A 13,956-nucleotide genomic window follows, 5' to 3' on the forward strand; every position below is an offset into this window, starting at 1 on the left:
ATGCAAGATTCAATGATGATAATGCCAAGTAATGGCAAAGGAAAATAGTTAAATTCTTTCCTGTTGAAGATGGTCATTGCCTGGCATTAATGCAACATTCATTATCTACTTCCTTGCCAGCACTCAGTATCCTATAAGTCATTTTACGTGCTCAAAATTCTGAATCAATCAATGGACTCCATATTTTATCTTTAAACTTGAGAACTCAATGCCAATTTCAGTATGACTTCCATGATGTGAGTGTTACTTGCAACTCACTAACCTAAGTGAAATGTTGTCAAGGTACTGGAAGAGCTTGGCTAGGGATACAGCTAGTTCTAGATCACAAATCTGAAGTTGTACAGCCAAAATGTTATCAGGGAAATAGCCTTCGCAATATCCAGTGTCAGTAAATTCTTGACATTACAATGGAATGGATCAAATTATTGGTGAATTTTATTTTAAAGTCTCTTCTTCTGGTTAATTGTTTTAATTGTCTACAATCATCCACAACTACATGTTTGATTTGAGCCGTGGTTGTGAAATCACTTAGCTTTGTCAAATTGGCTGATTCTTTTTGACGCAAATAAGTCAATATAAGTTTATATCAAAACTTGCAACATTGTTGTAAAATAGCTGCCTCCAAAGTTCCAGTCTGAACTTGCCCATAGAGCTTGTATCCTGATGCCAAATGCAATTTCTTAGTATAAAAGCACAATAACTTGTATTTACATTGCACCTTTAATATTGTTAAATTCTAAAAGCATTTCACAGAGTAGATAGATACTGGTTAGGAATAGTTATGTCAGAGGATGTAACTGAGAATATAGATAAATATGTAGATTTTGAGGAGTTTTTAAAGTTAGGTAAGAGTTTGCAAGTCAGAGGAGTTTATTAAGGGAATCCCAAAGAGAAGAAGTTCTTTCATTGGAAATAGAACGTACAGGATGTTGAATCTGTAGACCAAAGGAGTAGAACTGTGGTGAAAGTTTTGAGGAGGTTGCATCAATGTGGCCATGTTTAGCTAAGAACAGATTTGTTAAGTGAAAACAATTAGTTTTATTTCACTAAACTGTGGGTTAGGAAACTCTTTTCAAGAAGACATCTAGGGATCGATTCTTGTGAACTGGATGGAAAGGCGTATCCACAGAACCTAAGTAGATGGCTAGACATCTTTGTTTCTTTTCCTGGCAACCTTACAGGGACTGCTGGCTGAGCAACAAGATTGGCAAATACATTCAGTTCAACAGACGTTTGAGTGATAATTTTGTTTGATTGATATCTTTATTACCCTATGATAACCTGATCTTTTAAAGAGTTTTTTTCATGTATTTATGTATGTATTTATTTACATAAGACTAATAGATGTGATTATGATTTTTTTGTCATTGATGCTATGAACATTTTATGAGAAGTGATGAGGGGCAAGGTATTTCAAAGGCAATGTTGAAAAGTGTTTAGTCTGTTTCTGACTCAGGACTATGGATCCCCTACTTTTCAGAACTCCTCTGAGGTGCCATGATCTACTAACAGAGTATGCTCAGTGTCATCAAAATTGTTGAAATGTCTGAAATGCCGCAAATGGATCTATGAAGGGTAAAAGTGCCATTGAGCTCATTGGCTGCACCATTATGCCATGCTGACAAAAATAGGCGAAAATAGCAATGGAGTTAGGAATACAGGAATCACGCCTTGCCCATCATTTGATCCAGTCCAACTCCAAGATAGTCCATAAATTTAAGCATTTCTGTAAAATGGGAGCACTACATGCTGCCCATCAGAATTTCAGTCAACTAATTTATTTACTAAATTAAAGAAAACAGTAGATATAATTTCTTATCAGATCATAACTTGTAGCTGAATTTGTGAAAACATCCAAATGGATTTTAACTTTATTGACATCTTGTTACAGGGTCAATCTTGTGCCTAACACTCTACAAGGAAATATCTATCCTCCTACTCTGATTGTCTCCTACAAAAGTATTAAGATCCAAGATCCAGATCAACAGTCTGTTTCAGTAAGCAAAATTTCCACTTCAAAAATATTCAAAGAGCAAAGTGTAGATGAACAAAATTGACTCTGATTCTCATAGTGGCACACTTTGTGGCCAGCAGCAAAACAATATCATTTGCCACTGACCTCAGAGAAAGCTGCCCACAAAAAGCAATCTTCAGGGTATCCATTTTACCTTTCCAATGTTAATTTGAATCTGACATTGAGAATAGTGATCTTATCAAGGGGGATAACCAACCAAATTCTTTCAAGTATTCTCATATACAACAAACCATGAAATAAAATGTACTGCTGTGACCATGAATTATGAGCCACGAAGAGCAGCACAAGAGGAGGGTTATTTGATAAATCCCTGGTTCTTATTAAGGAGTAAATGAACTTTATGAACAGGGAATTTAGAATTTTGTTTATTTAGATTCCAGTAAAATTATTGAATAAAGCATCAAACACAAGACTGGTTGACAGGCTGAAAAGCACACCATAGATCAAGTATTAAAATGGTTAGAAAGTTAACTGAAACAGGAAGAAAGCAAAGTCTATTTTTATGGACTAGACTGGGCCCCCTCAAAATACATTAAGAATAAAACGTAACGTCTAACCTTTTCTTATTTTAAAGGCAAGTGCCAATAGTTTCATTCCAGATGCAATTCAATTGGTCAAATTACCAGTCTTGAAGCAAAAAAAAACTTTATTAATTCACAATAGTTAAAACACAACAAAAGAAAGAAGCAATTAGAATAACTTAACTCTATTGGAAAACTTAACAGAATGATAGATTATTTTCCTACTAAACAGTATTTATTCCAATGTAGTAACATCCTATGAATGCACCCTTAGTAAAAGGCAAGTTTGAAGAACAGGTTGTCTCACATGCAACTCCAGCAGCAGGAGGGAAACAAAACATCAAGAGACAACTCTGAGAGAGACAGTAGCAGGGAGAAATACACTGCAGCCTCCATCCAGTTTCAAGACCCAGCAACAACTGCTGAAAAACTAAAAGAAAAATCCTGGTTCTTTGGAAGCTTGTTCCACTCATTCAGGCTGCTTCTGTCATTCCTGCTTTAAAAATAAATCCGAAGGTCTCACAAGCTGTTTACTTGAAGATATTTCAATAGACAGCTCGATATCTCTGCCTTACAACCTCTCTTCAAAAACAAAAGCAAGATAAACCCCGTGTCTGCGTGGGTTTCCTCCGGGTGCTCCGGTTTCCTCCCACAGTCCAAAGATGTGCGGGTCAGCTGAATTGGCCATGCTAAATTGCCCGTAGTGTTAGGTAAGGGGTAAATGTATGGGTATGGGTATGTTGCGCTTCGGCGGGTCGGTGTGGACTTGTTGGGCCGAAGGGCCTGTTTCCACACTATGAGTAATCTAATCAAGTAATCTAATCTAATCTAATCAAAATATACCTCTTAAAACCATAGTATCATCATACCCTGGAACTGAATTTATACCCAAAATGTCAATTCTCCTATTCCTCGGATGCTGCCTGACCTGACATGTTTTTCCAGTGCCACACTTTTTGATTCTGATCTCCAGTATCTGCGGTCCTCACTTTCTTCTGAATTAATGCAAGCCCAGGTATTATTTTTAACATGCGTAGATAACATGCAAGTGAAGGCAGAAACAAACTTTTTCAAATTTGTTAATGCATTAAATTAGGGGTGTAATAATCAATAGGGAATAAGGGAGTTCGAACTAAGGAAGAACTAGATACTTCGGGTAGTTGGGCTTGCATTAGTAATGTCATCAATTTTGGCTAAATGTAAATATATGTAATAGTAAATGAAATAGGTATCAGTAAAAAAAAACTATAATAATACAAGTTTATAGTTTTTTACAATACAAAAACCAGGAGAGAAATTTGAGCATATTGATACACAGATCCATGGGTAGGACTGCACTGGGAAACTATGGAGTAGAGCAAGCATTTTATTAAATGTTTAAGCTTGGAGCAGAGCATTCTTGGTGTTAATCATAATCTAAGATAAAGAGATGCTGGAGAAGTTGGGCCTGCTTTCATACAAAAAGAACAGGTTTGGAACTGATACTTTAGTATCATGACTCTATCTATCAACAAAATAAATAATATGGCATAGTAAATTGGAAAGAAAAAGGGGACATTGCTTCAAAATTATAAACATTGTGGTGCAAAGATCATTTATATTGAACTACCACAGTAGGCAATAGCGTAGTGATATTACCAGTAGACTAGTAATTCAGAGACCCGCATAATGCTCACAGGACCTGGCTCAGGCTTCAGATCCCATGACAGCAGATGGTAGAATAAGAATTCAAAAAATCTGGAATTAGAAGTCTAAAGATAGCCATGAACTCATTTGTAAATATCTAGCTGGTTCATTCATGCCCTTTATGGAGGGTAGTCTGCTGTGCTTACCTGACTGACCCCACACCAGAAGTGTAGCAATGTGGTTGACTCTTAGCTACCCTCTGAATGGCCTAGCAATGACTTAGTGGTCAAACTGTTTAAATGACTCTAAAGAATAAAATCAGGCAGACCATCTGGCAAAAACAATGGAATTAAACCAACATCAGCAATTCCAGTCAATTGAGCCTGCAAAATTCATGGTACGAACATCTGGGAACTTGTCCCAGGCGTTGGGAGATAGACTAGTCAAGCAACAGCCAAACATTGTCATACTCAGAATCGTCTCCTGATGCCATCATCACCATCCCTGAAGAAATAGCAAAATAAGATCATAAGATATTGAGGCAGAAATAGGCCATGTAAGTCGATAAAGTCTTCTCCACCATTCAATGTGATCTAGCAATCCTTGACTCCACTTTTCTACTGTTTCCTATAATCCTTGATTCCCTTACTGATTAAAAATCTACTTATCCCAGCCTTCAATCTTCTTAACAACCCAGACTCTGCAGCATTCGATGGTAAAGAATTCCAGCGATTCAGACATCTCCATCTCAAATGGGCCAATCCTTACACTGAGATTATGCCCTCTGGTCCTATTCTCCCACAAATAGAAAGAAACTTTCCATATCTACCCTGTCAAGTGTTCTAGGAATCTTATATGTTTCAATAGATTGCTTCTTATTCTGAAAAACTGTGATGTGTACAACCCCACTCTATTCAATTCCTCTTCATAAGAAAACCCTTTCATGCCTGAGATCAATCTAATAAATGTTCTCTGGAATGGATATAATGCCATTATATCTTTTCTTAGATAATGAAACCAAAATGGGCGGCACGGTGGCACAGTGGTTAGCACTGCTGCCTCACAGCGCCTGAGACCCGGGTTCAATTCCCGACTCAGGCGACTGACTGTGTGGAGTTTGCACATTCTCCCCGGGTCTGCGTGGGTTTCCTCCGGGTGCTCCGGTTTCCTCCCACAGTCACAAAGATGTGCGGGTCAGGTGAATTGGCCATGCTAAGTTGCCTGTAGTGTTAGGTAAGGGGTAAATGTAGGGGTATGGGTGGGTTGCGCTTCGGCGAGTCGTGTGGACTTGTTGGGCCAAAGGGCTTGTTTCCACACTGTAAGTAATCTAATCTAATCAAAACTGTTCATAGTATTCTGGGTGTTGTCTGGCTAGTACCATATGTGTTTGTAGGAAGACTTCTCTCTGTGTTTATGCCATTACCTTTGAAATAAAAGCCAAAATTTGCTTGCATAGTAGAGATTAGAATTATTTGTAATCATGGCATTATGCATGCAGTGGGGTTCAAATGGTGTCCATAAGCAATCATGACCAGATTGAAGTGGTATTTGAATAGTCATAATCACAGGAGACCTTAAAAGTGCGACCAGTAGCCACAAACTACAAAGTTAATGCAAAATCTCATTGACTGTACAAGACACGGAACTGATACTTCTCACCTTCAACTGGAAGTATTTTGCAGTATACTCTTATATACAATTATGCTTTTCTTAGATGATGCGGGGCTGGGAGTACAAGGTCTCGGTACTCATGTAGTACTTAAATTATTTTACTGTTTATTTGTGATGTTACTGCTGCTGTATTCATTGGAATAAGGTCCAATATCATGTAGAGCCATTCTGTGGCCCTCATTGTCAGAGTGCTCTATGTCCACTGTGTGGAGGAGTATGTTAAGTTGTCATGTGTGAGTGATGTGAATGCTTTATTATGGAGCTATGTTATAGACCAGACCAAGTCCACTCAAAGCATGTCAAGGAGATAACTGAGACCCGAACTTTTTTTTAATTTTAAAGGCATTGCATTTCGGTTGCATCAATTGATAAAACAATCAGGTTTGAAGCAAAACAGCTTTATTTATACACTACAGAAAAATACAGATAAAATAAAAATTAAAGAATTGCTGAACTATAACTCTATCAAAGTACTTAACAAAATAACAAACTACTCATTAACTGTTTCAGTATAGTAATATTCCATAAGCATACCCTTTGCAAAGTTAAATTCAATAAACATAGATTTTCTCACATGCAATTCCAGCAGCAGGAAGATAACCCAAATGTTTAGCTGGGTTATCATCATTCACAATTTCAACAGCTACAGAAAGCTGAACTGAAATCCTGGTTCTGTGGGTGCTTGACCCCACCCATTCAGGCTGCTTCCATTGTTCTAACTTTCAAAAAGAAACCAAAGCCACAGAGTGTTTACTTTATTGGCTTGAAGTAGATGTTTTTAATCTTCTGTCTCAACCTCTCTTCATTAAAAAAAGGACAAAATACACCTTTTAAGGCCATAGTGTTGTCAAACCTCCCCTCTTAAATAAAAATAACCATCAACATACAAAGATAGTTTCATTATTAATAACTTTAATCTTAAGCTATTAGTACACTACAATATATTTATATTACATTGACTCTAAGCATTCACTACTACTGTCCATTTCAGTCTATCTTTTCCTACCACCAAAAGTCTCCATTGTCCTTCATCAAAGTCGCAACAGCACATTGGCAAGTACGTTTTCTCGTCCGGCCACAGATGCAGCATGGGTTCATGAAAGGCAGGTTATGTTTAACTAGTTAGTTAAACAAATTATGTTTAACTTTACTGTAATTCTTTGAGGACATTACAAGTACAGTGGACAACAGGGAACTGGTGGATCTGATGTATTTAGGTTTCCAGAAGGTATTCAACAAGGTGCCGCACAAAAGTCTGCTGCAAAAAACAAAGACAGATAATGTATCAGCATGGATTGAGGTTTGATTAATAGACAGAAAGCAAAACGTGGGATTAAATGGGTTTTTCTGGTTGTAGATCAGTGTTGGGACCATAATTGTTGACAATTTACGTAGATGATTTGGAGTTGGGGACCAAGTGTGTGTCAAATTTTGCAAATGACACTAAGATAAATTGTAGAGCAAAGTGAGCAGAGGACACTGAAAGTCTGCAGCGCATATAGGTAGGTTAAGTGAGTGGTGTCTAGTGTATAACGGAGTACAATATTAGTAAATATGAGGTCATCCATTTTGGTAGGAATAACAGCAAAATGCAGTATTGTTTAAATGGAGAAAAATTGCAGCATGCTGCTGTGCAGAGGGACCTGGGTACTCTTGTGCATGAATCTCAAAATGTTGGTTTGCAGTGCAGCAGGTAATTAAGAAAGCAAATGGAATATTGCCCTTCGTTGCTAGAGGGCTGGAGTTTAAAAACAGGGAGGTTATGCTGCAGCTGTATAGCGTGATACCTGGTGTATTCTGTACAGTTTTGGTCTCCTTACTTGAAAGAGGATGTACTGGCACTGGAAGGGGTGCAGAGGAAGTTCACTAGATTGATTCCAGAGTTGAGAGGGTTGGTTAATGAGGAGAGATTGAGGAGACTCGCACTATACTCATTGGAATTTAGAAGAATGAGGGTCATATAGAAACGTATAAAATTATGAATGGAATAGATAAGATAGAAGCAGAGAGATTGTTTCCACTGGCAGGTGAAACTAGAAGTAGAGGGAGCGGATTTAGGCTGCAAATGTGTTGCTGGTCAAAGCACAGCAGGTTAGGCAGCATCTCAGGAATAGAGAATTCGACGTTTCGAGCATAAGCCCTTCATCAGGAATAGGAGAGAGAGAGCCAAGCAGGCTAAGATAAAAGGTAGGGAGGAGGGACTAGGGGGAGGGGCGATGGAGGTGGGATAGGGAGCGGATTTAGGACAGAGCTGAGGTGGAACTTCTCTCAAATGGTTGTGAACCTTTAGAATTCCCTGCCCAGTGAAGCAGTTGAGGCTACCTTATTGAATGTTTTTAAGGCATATATGTTTAAACAGTAAAGGAATTAAGAGTTATGGTGAGCGAGTGAGTAAGTAGAGCTGAGTCCACAGAAATGATTAGCCTTGATCTTATTGAATGGGGGAGCAAGCTAGTGGCACCTGATGGCCTACTCCTGCTCCTAATTTGTGTGTTCTTATTATGCATAGTGTCCACATTGAATGGCTGCAATAACAAGTTCCATTACATAGTCTGGATTTTTTAACCTTAATATATTTCCAGAAACTGTAAAGGGTTATGATCAATATGTACAATTATTGAAATGTAACGCCAACACAAACTCAAAGTCTTCTTCTCAATTCTGGAATATTTCTGTTGATGATTATTCAATTCTCTGTAAAAATAGCTGGTACTTCTTTCTATCTTCTCGTCATCTTCTTGCAAGAGTACAACACCGATACCTACATCACTTGCATCAATAGCCATTTCAAATGGATTCACGTAATTAGGTGTGGCTAACACTGAGACAGTGGTTAGCACAGTTTCAGGCTGTCAAATGCCTTCTTACAATCCTCCATCCACTGAAATTTTCTGAACTTCTTCGACAAGTCAGTTAGTGATGCAACCATACTGCTAAAGGTTGGCATGAATTTGCGACAAAAAACATTCAATCTCAAGTTAAAAATCACACAACACCAGGTTATAGTCCAACAGGTTTAATTGGAAGCACACTAGCTTTCAGAGCTCTGCTCCTTCATCAAGTGGTCATGGAGGACACAATTCTAAGGCATAGAATTTATAGCAAAACTTTGCAGTGTGATGTAACTGAAATTATACATTGAAAAATACCTTGATTGTCTGTTGAATCTTTTATCTGTTCGAACACCATGATAGTTTCACTTCTTTCATGTGTAAATCACAAAACTTTTTTTAAAAAAGTTGTATTTTCAGGTTAACTGTAACAATTGGTGTTAGCTAGACAATATGTTGAAGGTGTTAGCCCTCTGTGTTCTCTGTCTATGCCATGATGTTTAGATTGATTCTAATCTAAAAAGTGAGATAAGAGTTTTACATGAATTCATGCCGTTTTTGAGCAGAGTACAATGTAACTCTGCAAGTACAAATTCACCCCACAAAATATATGTATATGTGTGCATGTGGGTCTGTCTGTCTGTCTGGTTTGGAGGGTTGTGAGTGTGTGCGAGAGTTATATGTGCGCGTGTGTGAGTGTAGATTGTCTTAAGTCCGTGCGGGGGTGCATGTGTGAGTGTAGGTGTGTGTGTGTGTGTGTGTGTGTGTGTGTGTGTGTGTGTGTGTGTTAGGAGTGTCTGTGTGTGTATAGTGCAATGGTGGTCACCTGTAGTGTGACATGAACCCAAGGTCCTGGTTGAGGCCTTCCCTATGGCTATGGAACTTAGCTATCAGCCTCTGCTCAGCCACTTTTCGCTGCTGCCTGTCCCAAAGTCTGCCTTGGAGGTTGGTCGCCCAAAAGTCCAAAATCGAATGTCCTGGGCTGCTGAAGTGTTCCCCAACTGGGAGGGAACACTCCTGTCTGTTGATTGTTGTGCGGTGCCCATTCATCCATTGCTGTAACCTTTGCTCAGTTTCCCCAATGTACTATGCCTCAGGGCATCCTTGCCTGCAAGGTATAAGATAGACAATGTTGGCTGAGTCACATGAGTAGCTGCTACATACATAGTGGGAGGTATCCTCACGTGTAATGGTGGTATCTATGTCCACACTCTGACACGTTTTGCAGCACCTACAGTGACAGGGTTGTATGGAGTTGTCCTGATAGCCGGGCAGCTTGGTATGAACAATGATCTGTTTTCAGTTTGGCGGTTGTTTAAAGGCAAGCAGTGGAAGTGTGGGGAAGGCCTTTGCGAGGCGCTCATCCTCTTTGATAATGTGTTGCACGATGAACATGGCGTAGTTTTTCAGCTCTTGGGAGGTACTGAACAATGAAGGGTACCCTGTCGGTTGCAGCACGTGTCTGTCTCCTGAGGAGGTCATTGCGGTTCCCTGTTGCGGCGCGTCGGAACTGGCGCTCAATGAGTTGAGCATTGTATCCTGTTCTTATGAGGGTATCCCTGAGAACTCCCAGGTGCCCGTCACATTCCTCCTCATCTGAGCAGTTCTGGTGTATGCATAGGGCTTGTCCATAGGGGATGGCTATTTTAATATGTTTTGGTGGAAGCTGGAGAAGTGTAGCATCATGATGTTGTCTGTGGGTTTGTGGTAGAGTGTGGTGCTGAGGTGTCCATCCTTGATGGAGATGCATGTGTCCAAGAATGAGACAGATAGTTGAGAGTAATCAATGGTGAGTTTGATGGTGGGATGAAACTTTTGATATCACTGTGAGATATCACCCATCACTCGCCATGGGTGCAGAGGAAGAAAACGTCATCAATGTACCTGATGTATAATGTTGGTTGGAGATCCTGCGTAGAGAAGACATTTTATTCAAACCTGTGCATGAAGAAGTTGGCATATTGGAGTGCATATTTGTTCCCCATGGCTGTTCCCTCTATCTGGATGAAGAGCTGGTTGTCAAAGGTGAAGATGTTGTGATCGAGAATAAAGCGGATGAGTGGTAGGATGGTGTTTGGAGATTGGCAGTTGTTTTTGTTGAGTACTGAGGCTGTTGCCGCGGTGCCATCATTGTGGGGGATGCAGGTGCTGAAACATCCATCGTGACGAGGAATGTTCCCGGTTCGACTGGTCCATGGGTGCTGGGTTTCTATAAGAAATCCGTAGTGTCACGATAGAAGCTGGGAATCCCCTGTACAATAGGTTTCAAGATGCCTTCAACATAGCCGAGAGATTCTCATACAGGGTCCCATTGCCTGATACGATGGGACGTCCTGGAACCTTGGGTTCATGTCACACTCCAGGTGACCACCATTGCACTACACACACACACACACACACACACACACACACACACACACACACACACACACACACACACACACACACACACACACACACACACACACTCCTATACACAATGACACACATATACACAGACATGCACACAGACACTCACATACACCCTTACAGACACACACATTCCCACACTCACACATGCATCCTCTCAGAGACTTAGACCACTCTACACTCACGCAACACATTTACACTCTCTCTCACAGACTCTCACAACCCCCCACCTCAGACACACACACACACACTCCTACCCTCACAGACTTAAGACACTCTACATTCACATACCACACATATACACACTCTCACACTCACAACTGCCCAACCCAGACACACATACACAAACAAAGACCCACATACACAGATATACATATATTTTGTGGGGTGAATTTGTTCTTGCAGAGTTACATTGTACATTGCTCAAAAACTGCAAGAATTCATGTAAAACTCTGTATCTCATTTTTTAGATTAGAATCAATCTAAACATCATGGCATAGACAGAAAACACAGGGGGGGGCTAACACCTTCAAAGTATTGTCTAGCTAACACTAATTGTTACAGTTAACCTGAAAATGAAACTTTAAAAAGGAAGTTTTGTGATTTACACATGAAAGAAGTGAAACTATTATGGTATTCAACAGATGAAAGATTAAACAGACAATCAAGATATTTTTCAATTTATAATTTTACACTGAAAAGTTTTGCTATAAATTCTGTACCTTACAATTGTGTCCTCCACAACCACCTGATGAAGGAGCGGCGCTCCGAAAGCTAGTGTGCCTCCAATTAAGCCTGTTGGATTATAACCTGGTGTTGTGAGATTTTTAACTTTGTACACCCCAGTCCAACACCGGCATTTCCAAATCATTCAATTCCAAGAATTATAATACTTTCCTCTTTGTTGGTGGTATGAGAAACTTCCCAATAATCTTTGATTTTCATATCCCATGGAGCCATTTGACCATGTTCAATGACATGGCCCAGGAGTGTGCATTGAGCTTTTGCAAATTAATTCTTAGCCAGTTTTATCACCAAGCCCAGCTCCAAGTTGATCAAACAATTCTGATAGATGCAGCAAATGTTCCTTCCAAGAGTGACTAAAAATCACTAGATCATCGATATACACCACAAAATTGGGTAACCGTGAAATTACCTTTTTGGTTAGTCTTTGAAATATGGCTGGTGCATTTTTATAACAAATGGAATGACTTTGAACTGGTATAGGTGAAAGTGAGGACTGCAGATGTGAGAAATGCAAGAGTGTGGTGCTGGAAAAGCACAGTCAGTTGGGCAGCATTTGAGGAGCAGGAAACCTGACGTTTCAGGCAAAAGCTCTTCATCAGGAAAGAGGCTGGGAGCATTCGGGTGTGGAGAGATTAATGGGAGGGAGGTGGGGCTGGGGGGAAGATAGCTGAGAGCGCAATAGGTGGATGGAGGTGGGGGTAATGATGATAGGTCAGAGGGGAGAGTGGAGTGGAAAGGTGGAAAGAAAGATGGACAGGTCATGAGGGCAGTGCTGCGCTGGAAGGTTAGAACTGGGATAAGGTGGGGAGGGGAAATAATGAAACTAGTGAAATCCACATTGATACCCTGACGTTGGAGGGTCCCGAGGCGGAAGATGAGGCATTCTTCCTCCAAGCGTCGAGTAGTAAGAGAGTGGCGATGGAGGTGGCCCAGGACCTGCATGTCCTTGGCAGATGAGGAGAAGGAGTTGAAGTGTTCGGCCACGGGGGGGTGGGGTTGATTGATGCGGGTGTCCCAGAGATGTTCTCTGAAATGCTCTGCAAATAAACGTCCTGTTTCCCCAGTGTAGAGGAGTCCGCATCGGGAGTAACGGATACAGTAAATGGCATATGTGGAAGTGCAGGTGAAACGTTGATGGATGGGGAAAGCTTCTTTGGGGCTTTGGATGGAAGTGAGCGGGGAGGTGTAGACACAGGTTTTACAATTCCTGCAGTGGCTGGGGAAGGTGCTGGGAGGGCAAGATGGGTTGTTGGGGGGCATGGACCTGATGAGGTAGTTGCAGAAAGCGGATGGGGTGGAGACGGAAATATGTCTCTGGTGGTGGGACCCATTTGTCGGTGGCAGAAATGGCGGAGGATGATGCAATGTATTCGGAGGTTGGTGGGGTGGAAGATGAGGACAAGGGGATATCTGTCCTTGCTGCAGTTGGAGGGGGTGAGGTTCAAGGGCGAGAAGTGGATGAGAAACACTGGAGGACATCATCAACCAAGTGGGAGGGGAAATTGTGGTCTTTAAAGAAGGAGGCCATCTGGTGTGTTCTGTGGTGGAACTGGTTCTCCTGGGAGCAGATGCAGCAGAGGCAGCTCTAGTGAGGCCCCAGAGGCCCAATGGATAAGGAGCTGGCTTCCTGAGCCAGGGATTATAGATTCAAGTCCCATCTGGATAGGGCATGAGATTTGTTCCCCGCAGTTACACTGCCACCACTCCCCACCTTTTCCTCCTTTATTTTGAAGACTGCATCAGCACCACCTCGTGCTCCCACGAGGAGGTTAATCACTTCATCAACTTCACCAACTCATTCCACCCCGACCTTAAATTCACCTGGACCATCTCAGACACCTCCATCCCCTTCCTGGACCTCTCTGACTCCATCAATGGTGACCAACTCAACACTGATATTTTCTACAAATCCACTGACTCTCACAGCTACCTGGATTACACCTCCTCTCACCATGCCTCACATAAAAAAAATGCTATCCCTTATTCCCAATTCTTCCACCTCCACTGCATCTCCTGCCAGGAGGACCAGTTCCACCACAGAACACACCAGATGGCCTCCTTCTTTAAAGACTGCAGTTTCCCCTCCCTCATTGTTGATGATGCCCCCAGTGCATCT

The 13,956-nt window shown here is 41.0% G+C and overlaps 1 protein-coding gene across 1 annotated transcript in view; it reads left to right on the top strand.

Moving 5' to 3' along the window:
• tmem67 (transmembrane protein 67) overlaps positions 1-13,956 on the top strand; it is a 171,691-nt gene that overhangs the window by 69,782 nt on the left and 87,953 nt on the right. The window contains exon 13 of the mRNA XM_060824041.1: positions 1,892-1,997. Coding sequence (XP_060680024.1) covers positions 1,892-1,997 — 106 coding nt within the window. The remainder of the gene's footprint in view (positions 1-1,891; positions 1,998-13,956) is intronic.

Source organism: Hemiscyllium ocellatum, chromosome 4 (genome assembly GCF_020745735.1).
Source record: "Hemiscyllium ocellatum isolate sHemOce1 chromosome 4, sHemOce1.pat.X.cur, whole genome shotgun sequence".
Taxonomy (NCBI): domain Eukaryota; kingdom Metazoa; phylum Chordata; class Chondrichthyes; order Orectolobiformes; family Hemiscylliidae; genus Hemiscyllium; species Hemiscyllium ocellatum.